Source organism: Patagioenas fasciata, chromosome 8 (genome assembly GCF_037038585.1).
Source record: "Patagioenas fasciata isolate bPatFas1 chromosome 8, bPatFas1.hap1, whole genome shotgun sequence".
NCBI classification, from domain to species: Eukaryota; Metazoa; Chordata; class Aves; order Columbiformes; family Columbidae; genus Patagioenas; species Patagioenas fasciata.
The window spans coordinates 28,261,174-28,278,743 of NC_092527.1; the positions used below are offsets into that span (position 1 = coordinate 28,261,174).

At 61.5% G+C, this 17,570-nt stretch overlaps 1 protein-coding gene across 9 annotated transcripts; it reads right to left on the reverse strand.

Moving 5' to 3' along the window:
• Positions 1 to 1,276: 1,276 nt before the first annotated feature.
• On the reverse strand, positions 1,277 to 15,035 carry PPRC1 (PPARG related coactivator 1). 9 transcript variants are annotated; one of them, XM_071812067.1, is made up of 14 exons: positions 14,868 to 15,035; positions 10,983 to 11,126; positions 10,698 to 10,850; positions 10,135 to 10,248; positions 7,064 to 9,764; positions 6,597 to 6,650; positions 6,133 to 6,193; positions 5,704 to 5,771; positions 4,457 to 5,240; positions 2,796 to 2,969; positions 2,561 to 2,687; positions 2,210 to 2,331; positions 1,912 to 2,063; positions 1,277 to 1,620 (listed from the first exon to the last, which is right to left on the reverse strand). In XM_071812067.1, the coding sequence occupies exons 1-14, from the start codon at positions 15,006 to 15,008 to the stop codon at positions 1,517 to 1,519; spliced, it is 4,899 nt and encodes a 1,632-aa protein (XP_071668168.1). In that variant the 5' UTR covers positions 15,009 to 15,035; the 3' UTR covers positions 1,277 to 1,516. The 9 variants fall into 9 exon arrangements, with proteins under 9 accessions (XP_071668168.1, XP_071668166.1, XP_065699882.1 ...); XM_071812065.1 differs by having other exon boundaries at positions 10,686 to 10,850; XM_065843810.2 differs by having other exon boundaries at positions 2,561 to 2,624; positions 10,698 to 10,853.
• Positions 15,036 to 17,570: the final 2,535 nt, after the last annotated feature.

Here is a 17,570-nt window from a genome sequence, read left to right on the forward strand (position 1 = left end):
CCAGCATCAGCTCGGCTGAACCCCTCATTCTGTGTCACACCCTGCACCCACTGGACACCCCACCCTAGGTTTATTGCTGCTATTCTCCTCCTAGCTGTCCTACTAGAGGAGTGGGTGCTGCCTCCATCAGGCAAGGGGTCTGGGGGGACTCTGACCAGCACACTTCAGGCACTGTGAGGAGCCCTGGGGGGGTCCATCCCCTGCCCATCCCTTCCATCCATGCTCCCTCAGCTCTGCAGCAGCCGCCGGCTCCCTTACCCCAGGGGAGCAGACAGGGGACCCAGCTGGACACTACTGCACCCTTCCCAAACCTGTCCGAGTCCCAAAGTTGGGCTGTGTGATGCCGTCTAAGGGTTACCAACTAAGGCTGCCAGGTCAGCCCAACTCCATTGCTGGGGATTCCCAAGCTTGTCCCAGCCCAGGAGCAGCTCACAGCAGGGCTTTTCTCCAGCTGCCAGTAAAAGAGCTGGGTGCAGGACACTGAGAGGTGCAGAGCAGGTGCTTGGGAGCTCCCGTGGGGGCTGCCTGGAATCACCCTTCTCCTCCATGAGCCACAGTGCATGGGGGGCCTGGACAGGCATCCTCTGTCCCCTTCCTATCACTGTCCATCCATCCTCTGCCAAGCACCATCCTGCTGTGCTCTGCTCATCCCGTTGTGCTCTGCCCACTGCAGATGCCTGTAAACTCCCTGCAGTCACACCAACACCTCTTCTCCGGGAACACCCAGAGAGATGTCAGACATTCCTCTCCTAGCAAGCTGGAGAAAATACAGTGAGCGGGCTCAAAGGGGACAGGCAGACATCATAGTTGCACACAATGCCTTCAGAGCAGGCAGACTCCTGCTCCTGCCAAGGGCTTGAGCCCCTCATACCCCAGGCTGCAGCTGGGAGAGGTGGTGGAGGAGGATCTTGCACTGCCCCCCCGTGGCCACCACGGGAGGTGCAGGTGGCCCCAAAACCCAGTCGGGTGCTGCAGGGTCAGTGCCCAATCCTTGCTCTGGCAGGGCCCAAGAGATGGTCAGAGGGGTCTGTGTCTCCTCAGAGTCATTCACACCGTGCCAGGACATTTGAGGGCTCCCACAGACTCCTCAGAGTGGCTCAGTGACCCCAGTACTGCCCCATGTTCCCCAGACACCCCACTCGTGTACCCTGTTGCTGGCCTGTGCTGCCCTCTCATGGGGTCAGACTCTCCCACAGAGCCCCCAGGGTCCTGAGGGGGCACAGCCCAAACCCACGCCTGGGAACAGCCCAGGTGAAGCATGACGAGGCACTGCTGCTGTTTGGGCATCCACATTTATTACATGGCTGGGGCAGGCCCAGGGCTGCCGCTCGCCTGGACCCCTCTGGTCGAAGGCAAATGACCCGTCCTCCTTAAATATTGGCTATAAAACAAATTTCTTTTTTTTCCTTTTCCTTTTTCTTAAAAACCCCACCTCTCTCTCTCTCTCTCTCCACACCTTTTTTGTCTTTTGTATTTGAATATAAAAGTGGGGGCGGGCTCTCCGCCTCACCTGCCGCTACCTCCGCAGGCTACGCTGTGCCTGCCGCAGCAGTGTGTCGAAGTCCAGGGAGTCAAACTTGCTCTTGACAGGGGCTGGGTCGAAATCCTCTCGGTTTGAGTCTGAAAGACAGTGGTAGAGGCTGCCTCAAGCCGTGGGGACGCTGGTACAGTCCCAGCCGTCTCCACAGCAACTCTTTCCCAACCTCTAGGCTGAGAGAGGACCAGACCTGGCCTTCATCACAGCACTGGAGACACAGGGAGTCCCAGTCCAACCTCCCCTCGGGCAGGACTGTCCCTGGACACAGCCCTGCCCAGCTAAGCCTGACTGACCCCAAGGATGGGGACTTCTACACCTCTGGGAATGAGAAGAGCCAGGGTGCCACCCTGCAATTTGGGGGCTGCGTGACTCACCCAAGTCAGCATAGTTCCTCCTGCAGAACTGCCGGCGGCCGCCGAAGCACAGGTCGAAGGGTTGCTCGTCTGGGCGCCGCAGCTTGTGCCCACTCTCAATGGCGGCAAAGGCTTCCTCGGCATAGCGGTAGGTGACAAAACCATAGTTGTCCCTGGAGCCAGAGAAGAAGGAGGAAGATCAGCAGCAATGCAGTATGTTTGTCTCCCCTTGGTCTGCACTGTCCCCTTGAGGAATGGGGAAAGGGCCGAGAGGAGCCATCCCCAGGAAGGGGCTGCCCCATGTCCCCGCAGCTCTTACCCCTCGGAGCGGAAGTGCAGGGTGCACTCCTCAATGTCCCCGAACACAGAGAAGCGGTGCCGCAACTCCGACCGTGTCATCCTGCTGGGGATCTTGCCAATAAACACAACTCGACGCTCCTCCTGTGGGTAGGGACGCACAGTCCCGTGAGATGGGAATGGGGGGACGCACTGTCTCCAGGCCCTCGTGGTGAGCAGGACCCAGCCTGCATCCCCATCCACCACACCCTGCCCTGGCCAGAGCCTCCCAGCAATGCTGCCTGCAAGGCTGCAACCCCATGGCTTTCTGAAGTGATGGAGGGGCTGGGGACTCCCAAATATCCACCTCGTTTCCCGTCCCCGAAGTACTCACTATTGCACGTTCCTTCTGGAGGATCCTCTGCCTTTGGTAGTGGTCCTGTGCATCATAACTGTATCTGGCAGGGCAGAAACCAGACACGTGAGCTACAGGGTCACAGGGGTGCCAGAAGAGAGTGATCCTGGACACAAGGGAGATACTGGAGAGTGGGGTCCACCCCTGACCGGGACACAGGAGGCTAGGAGATGGGTTGGGGGGAGCTCACACCCTGCAGGGTGGCCGCGCTCACCTTCTGCGCCTGTTACTCCTCCTGTGGGGTGAGGGGGAGCGGGACTGGCTGCGGGACGTGGACCTGGACGAGTAGGAGGACGTTGATGATGAGGATGAGGACCTGTCCCGAGACCTGCCACACGATCCACAGCTGGAGTGGGAGGAGGAGCTGCGGGAACATCTTGAGCGGTATCTGGGGAAGGAGAGACACAGCTCAGTGCCAAGCCTTCCCCGTGCCCAGCACCACAAGGCTCCAGAGAGGAAAAAGACCTCCATCCTTCCCAAGGTACTGCCAGGGCAGTAATGACACTACAGAGATGCTGCTATACTTGGCTCCAAACACCACAGTGAAATGGGAGCAGGTTTGCACCAGGAACAGCCTCTGAAGAGCAATAAACAGTCATAGGGCAACAGCACAGCACATGGCTGCAGCCAGTCAAGCGCACAGGAGAGGCTGAGGCTGCTGTGCTGAGCCCCACACAGTGCACAGGATGACACTGGAGCCACCACACCTGCATTGCACTCAACAACCAGGAAAATGGAGACTGTACGTGCCTGCAACTGCACTGAGAGCTGCGGCATCCACTGGTCCGGGGCTGGATTTCTGTGCTTGCAGCCCCCTGCCTGCAAGAGCTTCTCTGGCAGAGCCAGGCAAAGCTCAAGGGCAAGAGGACTGAAACCCCTCTGGTACCAAGCTGTGCTGCCCCCAGCCAGCAGCAGGTTCCCTCTCTAAACACGCTTCCCATGGCTGGTCCCTACCATAGGCAAACCCAGGCCCTGAGCAGGGTGTGCTGCCTTGTACTGCCAGATGTTCTCCTGAAAGACAGCAGGTCAGGATGGCATGGCCCATGGGGACATTGCCCCGCACAGACAGCTGCATTTTCTGGAAAGCCAAGCCAGAGAGGGCAAGTCCCTGAGCTGCAGATCCCTGGGATGTAGCGCTACATACATGCCCTTTCCAGGTCCAACCTCCACAACCACTGGCCACCGATGGAAGGGCCTTGGTTGGACAAGCCCTTCATGCCCTGTGACCTGGGATGTCTCCAGAACTGGTTGAAACCCCAGGGAACGGCAGATGAGGGATCCCTCCCCAGCTCCAGTGCCTCCCACCCCAGCTGGGACAGGTCATGCATCGCTCAGATGCACAAGGACTCCAAAATAAATGTGTCCGACAGAGACCAAGCCATCCCACTTTCTTGCGTGGCCGCCTCCATAAGGAATGTGGGGAGCCCCTGAGGCAGCCAAGCCAGACACGTTTTTCTCTGCTTGCCTCTAGCAGCTCCCTGGAGCTCCATTGTGGCTCCTCTCATTTCTACACTGAGGGTTGCATGAGCACCACAGCAGAAACACCAGTAACTACAATAATTTCCCAGAAAAAGCATTCAAAAGCCAAGATGCAGCCAAGGACTCGTACCATGATGTTCCAGTAGTAAGGAAGTCTGGCTCAGTGATGGCTTTGCAGGCACATCTGCCTAGACATTGGGTTCAGCCACTGGACACCCACTGACCAGGGTGTTGCAGCAGCTCCCCTAGTCTCTGCGAGCCAGGCACCCCTTCAGAAGGACCACAAAGACCAAATACAGTCATCAAGTAGCTCCATAAAGAGGTGTCTGGGCACCCTTGCAAAAGACCAGCCACCAGGCAATTTTCCAAAGAGTGGACAGATGTTCCACCACTTACCTTCGCCACCGCTTGGGTGGTGGGGAGAATGACCGTGAGCGGGATCGGGAGGATGAGGATGAAGATGACTCGCTAGCTCCATCTGAACTGGAGCTGAAAGAGCGGCTGGCACGGCTCCGCCCAGCCCTCCAGCTGCTGGCAGAGGGGCTGGGTGAGTCCTGGGGTTTCCGGTAGCAGCGCAGGGACCTCTTGGCAGAAGCACGGCTGGGCTGGGCACTGGGAGTCCGCACCTCCTGGTCCCGGCAGGGGGATGCGGCTGGTGACAGGAGCACTGAGGTGGGGGGGCTGCTGCACCCGGCAGTGGCCTTGCTGTGGACGCTAGTCCGATAATCCAGGGGGGGTAGACAGGCTGACCCCGGGCTCTCCTGGCTGGGCTCCACGGTGGTAGTGGAGGCTGGCGGGGTGGGCTTGGGCTGGTCAAGCGTCCGTTTGGTTAAGGAGGAGATGGGTTTGATTGTGATGTCCCGGTGGTGCTTGACATTCCAGCGGGAGCCACCCTCGGCAGGGGGCTGTGTGCAGGGGCTGCTGCTGCTCTCCAGCCGTGCCGCACCCAGGATGCAGTAGTCGTGGTCTCCCGAGCAGACATGGCTGGGGGCTGAGCTGGCAGGGGCCGGGCTCTTCCCTTGGAGCTTGCTCTGGAGCAGCGGCTTGGTTTTTGTCAGCTTGGTCATCTTCTGGGGCCCTTCCTGGGGCATGGACCCAGGTGACTTGGCCTTGGCCAGCAGAGAGACAGTAGGCAATGGCTTCCAGAGCTGGTGTGGGGGCGTCGCTGGGGGGGTGAGGCCTGCAAGAGCACCAGAGGGCTTTCAAGAGCAGCCCCTTGCTGCAACCCACCTGGCTGGGGCCCAGTCCAGCTACCCTCCAGCCCCGGGGTCTCCCACAGCTCCACGACAGCCGCCGCCTGGACACGTGGGCTCCGCTGCCTCGCCCCAGGCATTACAGTATCACAGTATGTTTGGGATTGGAAGGGACCTCAAAAGCTCATCCAGTCCAATCCCCCTGCTGGAGCAGGAACACCTAGATGAGGTCACACAGGAACATGTCCAGGTGGGTTTTGAATGTCTCCAGGGAAGGAGACTCCACAACCTCCCTGGGCAGCCTGTTCCAGCGCTCCGTCACCCTCACTGAGAAGAAGTTTCTTCTCAAATTTAAGTGGAATCTCTTGTGTTCCAGCTTGATCCCATTACCCCTTGTCCTATCATTGTTTGCCACCGAGAAGAGACTGGTTCCATCCTCGTGGCACTCACCTGCCACATTGGCCAGCTCAGAGGCCTGCAGGCCATCCAGGGGCTTCCTGTCCTGCTGGGTCTCAGGTCTAAGAAAAGAAATGGAGATTTCCTAAATACAGTGGCCGAAGCCCAGCCCCAGTCCCCATGCCTGGGGCACCTGCCCGAGCTCTACCCAGACAGGGGAACCGAGGAGCTGAGGAGCTGCAAGGATGGAGCTTGCACAGCCCAGTCATATCCATCACCGCTACCCCCAGTTTATCCACCTTGGTGCCAGCTCTGGCCTCCAGCCTAGCAAGCTCGGCCCCACCTGGGCCAGCAGACACAGCCCCCGGCACAGTTCAGACCCTGCTGGGACCAAGAGGTGCCCCACGCCCCCACAAAAGACAGGGCTCAGCCCTCTGCCAGGCTCCATGCTGGGGCACCAGCTGCAAAGGTACCAGTACTCACGCAGAGTTCCCTGCCAGCTGCTGGTCCTCAGGGGGCTGTACTGTAGGAGCCTCCTTCTTGGCTGAAAAAAGAGAGGGTGGGTGAGGGTGGTGAGAGGGAGGGGCCAGACCCAGCATATGGAGGGACACACAGAGCATGCTCGGCACAACCAGGGACAGGTTTCACAGTGCCACAACCCAGCTCCTTGCAGAGAGATGCTGCAAGTCCCCTTTCCTTCCCAGGCTCTTCGCCACCCCCTTGACCACCCCAGGGATCCCCAGCTGCTTTTCACAGATGTGGAAAGAGATGGGAGCATAGACACCCCCAGGACAAGGCACCCAGGCAGGGTAACAACAGCCCAAAAGCAGCAGCATCCTGCCCCCCCGCAGCTCCCATGCTGTTGCAGAGAGCATGGGCAGCCTGGGGAGGCCAGCATGGCACGGAGGGAGCCCCACAGGGGACAGCACAGCATGCTGCATCCGCACCTTCAGACTTCTCAAACTGCTCCAGCAGGCTGGACAGGTCGGTGGCTTCAATCCCTGGAACAGGGAGAGAGCACAGCAAGTCAGGTCAGCCAAAACTCTCCTGGCATCACATGAACACACCCCAGCCCCATCCTCCCCCTGCATCAGCCTCCCTAGGTGATGGGGTGAGTGCTGGGGAGAAGCAGCGGCAAAGCCTGCGACAGTTCCGTGTCTCCCATAGCAAAGACAGGAGCGCCCAGCTCTGCAGCCCCAGGAAAGACCAGTTTGGGCACAGCCAGCCCAGACCATCCACTGGAGGCAACATTTTGGCACAGTGCTGGAAACAGACTGCAAGCCTGCAGGCGCAGCTTTGCCACTCTCACCCCACAAAGTGCCAGGAACCAATCCCACCACCCATGGCTGCTGGCAGCACTGCAGCCTTGCCAGCTGGTGATGCTCAGCCCAGTGCCCTGCACCCTGCTGCTCACCAATCTCGCTGATGAAGGCTTGCACAATGTCCTTGCTGCTGTCACTGGGCTGCACTGGGCTGAGGAGCGGCTGGTGCCTCCATGGCCGCACAGCAGGTGCCTTCGTGGGCAGGCTGCTCTCTCGACCTGCTTTTGGTGGTGGTGGTGCCACGGTCTGGGAGGTGGATTGCTGGCCAGGTGGCTCCCGCCCAGCAGCTGCCTTGGGCTCCGGCAGGGCTTTCTCCACTGCCCCCTTGCCCAGCCCTGCAGCCTCCTCCGTGGAGTGGCTGCCAGGGGACTCCCCAGCAGTGGCAGTGGGAGGTGACACCTCCGGAGGACAAAGGATGGCAGCTGAGGGGGCCTTTGGGAGCTGGGTGGGAGTTACAGCCTGGGGCTCGTCTGGAGGCTGGGTGGTGGCAGCCTGGGGGGCTGCTGTGTGCTGGGCTGGTGCCGCAGGAGGCATCCTGCCAGGTTGGACAGAAGCAGCTGCTGGGGGTGCCAGGGGCTGGGCAGGGGCTGGAGTGGCCTTGGGGACTGAGCTGTCCTCTGCCAGCCGTGCCAGTCTCCTGGGGTCTGACACCCTGCTGGTCACTGGCCTGGCTGGGCCACCCGCAGCCCCCGCCTTGCTGGCTGGGGCAGCAGGTGGCTGGGCAGAGGGAGGCTTCTCATGCAGAAGGGCTGTGCTAGGGGAGCCACCAGTCGGGAAGGTGGAAGCACCCTGCAGTGCCACTCCGGGGTCCCCGTACGTCAGGGGAGGCACCAGAGGGGGCACGGGGACTCCTGGCCAGTAGGATGGTGGTGCCCACCCCACTGGGGCATAGGGGCCGCCGGGGGCAAAAGGAGGTGGGGGTGGCACAACTGGTGGAGGCCAGGCCATGGCTGGAGGCAGGAGGCCAGGCATCATGTGGAAAGTACTGGGGGAGCCGGTGCTGGGCGGTGGGGGAAAACCATGGCAGCCCACGGGCTGTGGGCCAAAGCAGGGCCAGGAAGGCACTGGTGGGTAAAGGGCATAAGCACTGGTGGAGGCTGGTGGTATCCCAGGGAGGGCCACCCCAGCAGCTGGGGGCATGTTTGGCGTGACAAAAGGCATTGGTGTTGATGGGGATGGTGCAGCCGTGGCGGGTACCAGAGCCATGGCAGGTGCAGGAGCTGAGGCCGGAGCAGCAGGAGCTTTGCCAGCTGGAGAAGGTACAGCAGCAGGGCTGGTGGGTCTGTCTAGGCTCTTCGGAGCGTTGGCTGCCTCAGTGGTGGGCTGCACAGGTGACACCAGGCAGGGGATCTCTGCCAGCTCAGTAGGAGGTTCAGGGACACTGGGCCACTTGCTGGCTGCTTGCTTCTCTCCGTCCTTCCTGTCACCTGGGCTGGGCTGGCGGTGCAGCATGCGGATGCGGTATTCCCGCAGGCTCAGTGCCTTGGGCTTGGCTTCCTTGGGCAGGACCTCGCTTGGCTCTGCTGCTGGCAGGTTCTGGGGGGGCTCTGGCACTGGAGAAGTAGCTTTCGAGAGCCTGCCGCCCTGTCCAGCAGCTGGCTGCACATCCTTCTCACCATGGTCTTCTGGGTTGGGACACACAGCTGCTGGCTGCTCCTCCATGCTCGGTGCGGTCTTCTCTGGAGGCCCCACGGTCTCAGCCTTCTCCAGGGCTACAGTCACCACTTCTGGCATCGTTTCCTTCTGCACTTTCTCAGGCGGGGAGGCCCCTGCCATGCTCGGCGGCCTGCCCTGGGGCCGTGGTGGTGGCTCAGCTCGCAGCTCCATCTGGCCCTCCTTGCGGGCTCGCTCCAGTTGCTGCGCCAGGAAGTCCGACACCTGGACAGAGGGACGCGCCGCCCGACGCCGGCTGGTGGGTGGCTGGCCCGGGGGCTGCCCAGAGCCAGCTGAGTGGAGGTGGAGGGCCACACATTCTCGGCCTGGCCTGGCCTGCTCGCTTTGGTCCTCTGCTTTCTTTTTCCGACTCTTCCTTGCTCTCTCACGGCCGCGTCCCTTCTCGGAGCCCTTGCATTTGGTGCCCAACGGTGCCTTTGTGCTGTGCCGCGAGTTGCCACCAGGGCTCCTGGTGCTGGGCGCTGCTGTCTCCAGTGGGGATGTGCTCTCTGGGGTAGTGCAGGAGGGTTCCTTCCCAGGTGGTTTCTCCTTCTTCTCCTCCATCTTGTTTTCCTGGGCTGGCGTGCCTGGAAACTCCTCTGGATCCTCTGGGATTGACTCCCTGGGAGCGTCCTCTGCTCCCACAAGCTGGGGGTCCAGGTTGGGGAAGCTGGGGGCCAGTGGCTGCAGGACCACAGGGATTTCCATGCTCTCCCCCTCACCAGGCACAATTTCCAGCAAGATAGGACCACTTAGGAGCTCCTTGGCCACCGGCTCAGTCTCTGGGTCCAGGCACACAGTGAAGGTGGGCAGGCAGTAGGGGTGCATGGACTTCACCAGCTCGCTCAGGGACACGTCCCCCGTGTTGATGATGCAGGGGTCTTCACGGTCCTCCAGCTCTGCCCTGGCTCCACTCCCACAAAACTCCCTGACCTCTACGCTGTTGTCTAGTGCTGGGCTCAAGGCAGCCTCCACCTCCTCCTCCTCTTCCTCCCCATCACTGCGCTGTGGCAGGGGCTGTTCTCGGGCCCGGTTCCGGCCCAGCTTCCTCTCCATCCTTGGGGTGCAGACTTGCTTCTTCGGCAGCGCTTGGTCCTCGAGGTCATGAGCAGCATGGTCCCAAGCCAGGTCTGTGTCAGTCTGCGAAAGGGAACCAGAGCGACCATCACCTCCTGGGCTTTCACTGGAGCCCCACCAGGCACAGCCAACTGTGGGTCTGCTGCAACTCTGCAGCAAAGCCCCTGGGCAGACAAAAAACTGGAAAACATTTGACCCTCCCAGTAAGACACAACAGAGCTGGAAACCTGTCATCTCTACAGGGGCAATCGCAGCAACCCAGTCCCAGAGTGCGCACCAGCTGGGGCAGCCTCTGCTCCCACTGCCATCAGTGTCCTGCAAAAGCATCGCTTCTGGGAGAGGACGCCTGTGCCAGGCTGGCAGGCAGAGGGGCAGCAGCAGGAACACAGCTGCCCCAGCACCATCCTGACGCTGCTTCTGCTTAGCTGCTCACCTTCCCAACCACAGCGATGCTGCTACTGCTCAGAGGCCTGAGAGCCTTGGGCTGCTCCAGGGCAGCACTCTCATACTCCAGCGACGGCCGGGACAAGCTGAGAAACTTCTGAAACTGCAGAGGAGATTGACAGAGCATGAGTAGGTTCCTGCTGCTGGAGCGAACAGGCCATCCCCCAGCCCTGCAGCAGCCACATGTCACCACAAGGAGCCTGGGAGCAGCTCAGTCCTGTTTCACCCACAGCACGTGCAGCTCTGGCTGGCCACGCAGAGGGAGACACGCTGCTCCCCAGAGCCTTTAGCACATCTCTGGCTCTACACCAAGACCCACAGCAATGGCATGGCCCTCTGACCCCACACCAGAGCCCTGGGGCTGTCCAGGGCTGCCTCAGCCCTTCTCTCATGTCACTGGCCAGAGGGATAATCCCGAGGTGCTGCGGACCAGGGTCTCACCACCACAGGACACCCCCATGCCAGAAGGTGGCAAAGAGGTGCTTGGCATAGCCCTACCTGAGCATCTTCCCACCCATTTTTGGATCAGGCCAGCTCTACCTCACAGCTCACCGAAGGATTCTCCCGCTCTCGAGGTGAGCTCAGCAACTCCGCATCCATGATGGTGTCAAAGGGAGACAGGGTCTCATCATCTGTGCTGTCCAGGATCTCGGTGATGGCAGTCAGCAGGGACAACTCATTCTGCACATCCAGGCAGGCCTTGCTCTGCTGCAAGGGCAGAAGTGGTCTCAGGGGATGGTGAGGCATGGCCATGGGGGATGCTGTCACCACCCCCACCATTGCCACCACCAGAGGTGGCCCAGTCACCCCTTCCTGCACCCACGTGTGGGCTCCCACCTCACTAAGAGAGAGGTCCTCGATGATGGAGATCACAGAGGAGTCCAGATAGTTCTGCATTGTCCCCAGGATCTCCTCAGCCTCCAAGATGGTTTCTGCATCCAGTGACATTAAGTTCAGGTCATTCTCCTCGAGGGAAAAGCACTGTTGAGGAGCACAGGGAGCCAGGTGAACACTTTGCAGAGCACACTACCAGTGCTGATCCCCTCTGCTGCACACATGGGCTCCCCACAGCCTGCACTGCAAACAGCGGGTGAGCTCTGTCGCACCCCCAAATCCGCAGGGCAGGCAGGACACGGCGGCATGCAGATCAGATGATGGCACAGGGGACCTTTCCCCCTTGCTTTTCAGGAGAGGTTCGGGCCAGTCAACCCCACTGCACAAAGCCCCTTCCCGCTTTCAGCCCGTGACCCTCCTGATTACTAGGGATGCCTCCACACTGAAAGCTCCTGCCTGGATTCTCTCTGGAGCTGCAGGGTGGTGGAAGATGAATTGGTAAACCCCCAGCAGTTCTCAGGCCCTGCACAACATCACGTACTGCTCGTGCTGCATGGGGAGGGGAGTGACAAGCTCCCCTCACCCCACGGGTTGTCACGCACTCCTCTGACTCTGGGTGTTGGCACTTCAGATAAGCCCCAAAACATTCCAAAATTCATGACAAAAGTGCAGGAGTCAGCAACAGGGATGCAGCCGGCGGTCATTGCTGCAGCCCTACCCTGGCACCTCTGCTGCAAGCTACAGGAGGACACGGACTGTGCTCACGATCTAGGACCAAACCGGCTTTGTTGCTGTTCTTCCTTCGAATTCCCAGCCCCACATGCTTTCCAGAACCCCAGCCAGCTCTGGGGATGTTCAGGTATTACCCAGTAACTTTGGAGAGGTCTTGGCACCACACCCCGTGGTGCCACACGTGACAGTGCTATAGGGTGGCCAGGAAAAGCGAGATGCCGGGCAAGGGCTGCAGCCCCAGGCTGAACTGAGCCACCAGACACACAGCCTCTGCCAGGAGCAGAGTGGCCATGCAGGAGTGCCTGCATGAGACAGGATGAGATTTCCTGTTTGCAGATGGCCTTAGGCAGAGATAACAAAGGCAGGGAAGACAGGGAAGATAAGGGCACCAAGGACGGAGGCCTGGGAGAGCACACCTCCCTCCCAAAGCTGGCAGGGAGCAGGCAGCAAGCTGACCTCCCCATGCAGCAGCATGGAGAGAATCTGGCTGAAACCTGGAGGATGTGCATCTGATGCGGCTCACCTGTGTTTCATGTAAGTATAATACCACAGCTTGCACAAGTCTGAGCTCACGCAGGACAAAATGACCCCCGTCCCTGAACAAGACCTGACTGAACTTTGAAAACCTCTTCTGGCAAGAGAGCAGCTGCACCAGTAAAGCAAGGTGTTTCACTAAATAGGTGTTTACTGAAATACAGTAGCACCAAAGCCATGTGCCCAAATCCCCAGTCCCTGGGGCTCTTCAGAAACCTGTCCCCACGAGACAGAGGAGGCAACACTTGCTGCTGCGCAGCCAGAAGCCCCGTACAACCCCGGAGAACGGGCATCTCAGGACCAGACTGGGAATCAAAGCCAGGACTCTCACAGCATCCATCTGCCCCAAACCCCACCTGGCCTGCCACTGCATGCCAACATTACAGCCCCAAAAAGCAGAAGCCTGCAGGGGCTTGGGGCTCAGTTGGCAGCCTGGGCACCCTTTCCCAGGGTTCTCTCTGTCTGGAAGCGGAGTCCACAGGTGACACCGCGGCACTGCTCGCTCCACGCTGCCATGCAGATCAGCCTACTGAGCAGTTTTACTACTAAGCATCTCCCTCCCTCGGCTGGCATTGGCTGCCAGTCAGAGCCCAGTGCAGAGCCCTGCTGACAGCCGTCTGCAGCACAGCCCGGCCAGTCCTCCTGGAGATACCGGCAGGAGTAGGGAAACACATCTAGGCTCGCATACCCGGCATCGCCATGTGCCAGTGTGCAGCCCTGAGTCAGCAGTGACCACTGGAGGAGACAGCAGGAGGGACCTCACAGAGCATGAGCAACCAAGGGACGCAGAGGCTGGCTCAACCATATCCACCGTAGGCATGGGGGTCAGGGGATGCCCCCAGGGCAGCACAGCCCTGCCCATCCTGCCACAGGGCTGGCTCCCCCTAAAGGCAGCATCTAATAAGAGGTTTCCAGCCGTGACCCACGCTGGACATTTGGAGGGAGGGAAGGAAAATCCTCCCACTCAAATGGCCACTTCCCGCTGCTCTTGCCTGCAGCCCGGGAGGGAGGGCGGGCAGGCGATCTCCCAAGCCCTCTTCGACTCCTTTGACTCAGCGCCTTGCAAGGAGTCCCACAGCCGTGAGTCATCAGAGAAGGAGGCCGTGTTCCCCCAGGACTCCCTTTGATCCACCTGGGGCCAGGCACCTCTTTCAGCCCTCGCCGCTTGTGCGTCAGGGCGGGGGTACAAACCAGCCCAGCCTGTTCCCACATCCCTACTTGGTTCCCTCCCTGCCAGAGACCCCTGTACCCCCCTAGCTCAGGAGGACACCCTCTGTGCTCTCCCAGCTCCCTGGGTTTGCTTTGCGCTCAGCAGGTAGGAGGTCACATGCCGCAGGTCACAGGCACATTCAAGGATGGGCTTGGCCCATGCCCTACCCGAGCAGTCAGCAGTGCCAGGGAGAAGGGGGGATGACCACTGCCCCAGAGCAGCTTCAGGCATACAGGGAGCTGGGATTTGAGCCCACGGTTTAAGATGGTGATGGCCTGACCATGGCCACCAGCTCCTGCAGCAGCCAGCCAGTGCAAGGGATGCTGCACTTGCTGCTGTGGTACCCAGGAGGCACAGCCGAGGCCTCCGTGGGCAGCTGCCCATCCGAGCCACGCTGGTGACATGCAACACATGCACCCAGCGTGCTGTGCCAGGGCTACACCCCAAGCAGAGAGCGGACACCCTCCCCGCAGCACTCTGGCTGGGCAGGCTGCCAGCAAGGGCGCGGGGTGAGCCTGGGAAGTCGGGGGCCTCCACCTGGCTGGCCCTGCATCAGCAGAGGATGCTCTATGGATTCCTCAGCTGCTTTTGGGAAGCATCATGTGGGAACACACCTCTCTTCCCAAAATGCAGACCCCTCCTTCCCCATCAGGGAGAGTCAATGAAGCTCCCCAAAATCCTGACTGATGCACAGGGCAGGTGCCCCAAAGTCCCGTCCAGGGGTGCTGCATCCCTGCACTCCCTGTCCAGACAGCAGCGCACCCACACTCAGCACCTCAGTCCAGCGCCGGCAAGGTCCCACCGGGGCCGGTGACAGGGACGCCGGGCACGGGTCGCAGCACCGCGCCCCACACCTGCCCGGAGCGGGAGACGTCTCTCCCGGGGTAATCCCTCACTTTCCCCAGGATAAGGTCCCAGTGCAGCTCAGAAAAGCTTTCTCGTCCCGGAGCGGGTTGGAGCACCCACGTTCCCCGCCGGGAGCTCCTGCCACCGAAATCGGCGGTTGCCGGTGTCCCAGACCGCCCCCCCGCCGCGGGTGCAGGTGGCGGTGCCGGGCCGGAGAGACCGCGGGGGGGAACCCGGCCAGCGCCCCTCCGACCCCCACAGCCCACAGACTGAGTGTCACGTCCCGCGGGAGGCATCAAGACCACCGCCCCGGCGTGTACCGGTGCCGTGCTGCGCCCCCCCGCCCCAGGGGCTCCCCGCGCCGGTGCCGCCACCACCCCACCCCAGCGGTAGAGCACCGGACACCTCGCTCCGCCCGCGGGACGGCTGCCCCCGGCCCATACAGGGCCACCCGCCCGCCGCCGGCGCGGCAGGCCCGCTCCCGGCACACGTGGTGCCGCCGCCGCGGGAGCCGCCCCAGCCTCCACGTGTCACGGCGCGGCCCGCCGCGCTCCACTGGCGCCTACCTGCAGGGGGCTGCCGGCGCGGACAGACAACTCCCGGGGGGCTCCGCCGCCCACTAGCCCTCGCTGAGCTGCCCCGGCCGCGGCGGCGCCACCCCCGGCCCCGAGCGCGGCGGACACCGCTCTGCCCCGCAGCGCCGCCATCTTGGCGCCTCTGCTTCCAGCGCGGCCACTGCCGGCGCGGCACGTGACCGCCGCCCGCTCCGCACTACAGCTCCCAGCAGCCACCGCGCGTCCTCGCCCCTCCCCGCGCGGGGCACACCGGGAGCTCACCCCTTCGCTGCCGGCAGCGCGCCCAGCGGCAGCCGCCGGCCGGCGGGGGCGCCTGGTCGTGGCCGGCGGGCGGCCATCTTGGGAGCGGGCAGACCTTCCAGCTTCACCACCATCTTTGCGGCGGGCGAGGGCGAGAAGGGTCGGCACCACCCTGCGGCGCGCGGTGGGCGGGGCGGCGGGAGCGTCACTGGCGGGAAGCGCCCAGCTGGGGCGGGGCGATGGCGCGTTTTCCCGCGGCGCCGGCAGGGCCCGCCCCGCTGCCGGCTCTGCCGCACACGTGGGCGCGGCGGCCTCCGGCGTCCCGGGACGCGGGGACAGAGCTGCTGCAGGAGCAGCGGCGCCCGGCTGGGGCTCGCTGTCCGCGGCTGTGAGCCGGCCCTGCGCCAGCGGAGGCCTTTGCGGCAGTGCGAATGGTGGTCTGTGGAGCACCTTGGCGGGCAAGGGGCAGCGGAAAAAAACTATTGGGGGTGAAAGGCAGAATGGCAGCTCATGCTGCCATTGGCACGGCTGCAGGGCAGGACTGGATACCGAGTAACAGCCTTGTGCAGCTCTCCGGAGCTGGGACACAGAAAATCCCCTGGAAGATGCAAGGGATGGGAGGAAACCAAACTTGGCTCATTTGACACAGCTGCGGTCCAATGTTGCTCCCCTAGGAGGGGCAGATGATGGTGTGCACAGCTCTTGGCCTGGCTCCATTCTGGTAGCCCCTGTTCAGCAAGCCCAGAGTTCCTTTGGGTGCTGTCACCTTCTGTGGCTCTTCCTCCACCACTCTGATAGAAGGGTTGTCTTGTGGAGCACAAGGATGTGCTCACAGCAGCACAAGAGCAGCGTGGACATGCTGGTAGGAACTTTGCTGTGCAGGATTCACGCATCCAAGGGTAATTGTCCTGGCCTCTCTGTCAGCCTTTGGAGGCATAGACCTGCCCAGGCCAGGTTCCCTTGGGGATCCACAGGACAGAGCTGTTCTATTCAGCCTGTGTGCCTTGTCCCTGAGCAAGGGCATGTCTGACATGTGGAGCTTCATCCTGTTGCCCTCCTTTCTTCCATGCCTCCCACGAGGGATTTCCATCTGCAATCGCTTGTTCCACATCACCTCCTGCCTCAGAGAGGCTGCTACTCCCTAGCAACAAACAAGCTTTTCTCTTGGGGAGCTGCTCCCCTCCTCCTCCAAGCAGCCTGTAGCACCTTCCAAGCCTCTTGCTGACACCCTTGTCTGGTTTCCCTGTCTGAAAGACACTTTGATTGTCCCAAGCTCAATGTGTCTAAATCAAGGAACAAGTCACTTTGGTAAAGCCCATGTCTCCCCACTGGCCCAAGGAGAGGTTGGTCATGACCAGGCACCCATGGACCTGCCCACAGGGATGTGGAGCGTTGTTGCCCTTGAACCCTTGCAGCTTTCCTCCTGCTCTGAATTGTCCTCTCCCTGGGATGCATCTAGGCATGCAGTGATCTGCCTAATTACTCTGTTCCTGCGTGTGGTAGGACCCTGTAGCACTGCAAAGCTGATCCCCCACAGAGCAAGCCAAGCCTGCCATGAATCCCACATGTGGGACCATATCCCCTGCACATGGGGTCCCTGGGGTTCGACCACAGGGAAGCCTACATGCAGGTACCTCCTGCCCCCAGTATGACCCATGGTTGGGGGGTCTTCCAGCACAGGGGCAGTGCCAGGTACTCCTGCTGGTTTACAAGTAAAACAAACAGGTAGAAAGGAAAATGCACGTAATGCATCCTGGATCCGGAGCTGCCTTCCCACCGTGTGCAGTGACAGTGTTCTGGGCCAGGCATAGCCTTGGAATTGAAATCCCACCTGGGCAGGAGCAGATGGGCTGGTGTCTCCCCTTCAGCAGGGAGAGGGGGCCAGGACTCCCCATGAGCAGTTTGCTCTGGCCAGGCTGCTGCTCCTGCCCTCCCAGACAGAGCTGCTGGGCCACACTGGGCTCTGCCCTTGCAGCAGGTGTGCAGGGTCCTGCAGAGCTGCATGTGGCTGCAGGATGATCCCTTGTGGGGCTCCTCTTTGGGGGTGTGATGCTCATGGGGAAGAAGCCCCCAGGGAGACCCTGTCTGGATGGTGCTCTGCTCCTTCTGCCATGCCTCTCTGGCCCCAGTCCTGTGAGGGCAGGTGGATGCAGTCATATCCCCGCATGGCACAGGCTGCGGCACAGATCCAAGCAGCTCCCCTGTCTGGCAGCCCCTGCACAAGGTGCAGCGAACACCAGCCACTATCTCCCCAGCCATGCCACACACCACTACAAACCCTTTTCCTTCCTGCCTGCCCCCAGTTCTGCAGCTGCCTGGCCCCTTCCCTCCCACTCACCATTCTCCAGCCTCCCCCCGGGGCTGGCAGCCCTCACGGTGCTCCAACCTGGGGGACTGCCAAGGTCCCAAATAGCACCAGTGTTGTGCAGCACAGCGCTGAGCAGCCACGGCGTC

What these genes read in the sequence shown, in the direction of transcription:
- PPRC1 (XM_071812064.1), bottom strand. Translation starts at nt 15,008, where the DNA reads ATGGCGGCGCTGCGGGGCAGAGCGGTGTCCGCCGCGCTCGGGGCCGGG. An exon ending in CAGCTGGCAGGGAACTCTGC is followed by an intron (nt 5,772 to 6,132) that starts GTGAGTACTGGT and finishes TTCTTTTCTTAG; the next exon opens with ACCTGAGACCCAGCAGGACA. An exon ending in TGAGCTGGCCAATGTGGCAG is followed by an intron (nt 5,241 to 5,703) that starts GTGAGTGCCACG and finishes GTGCTCTTGCAG; the next exon opens with GCCTCACCCCCCCAGCGACG.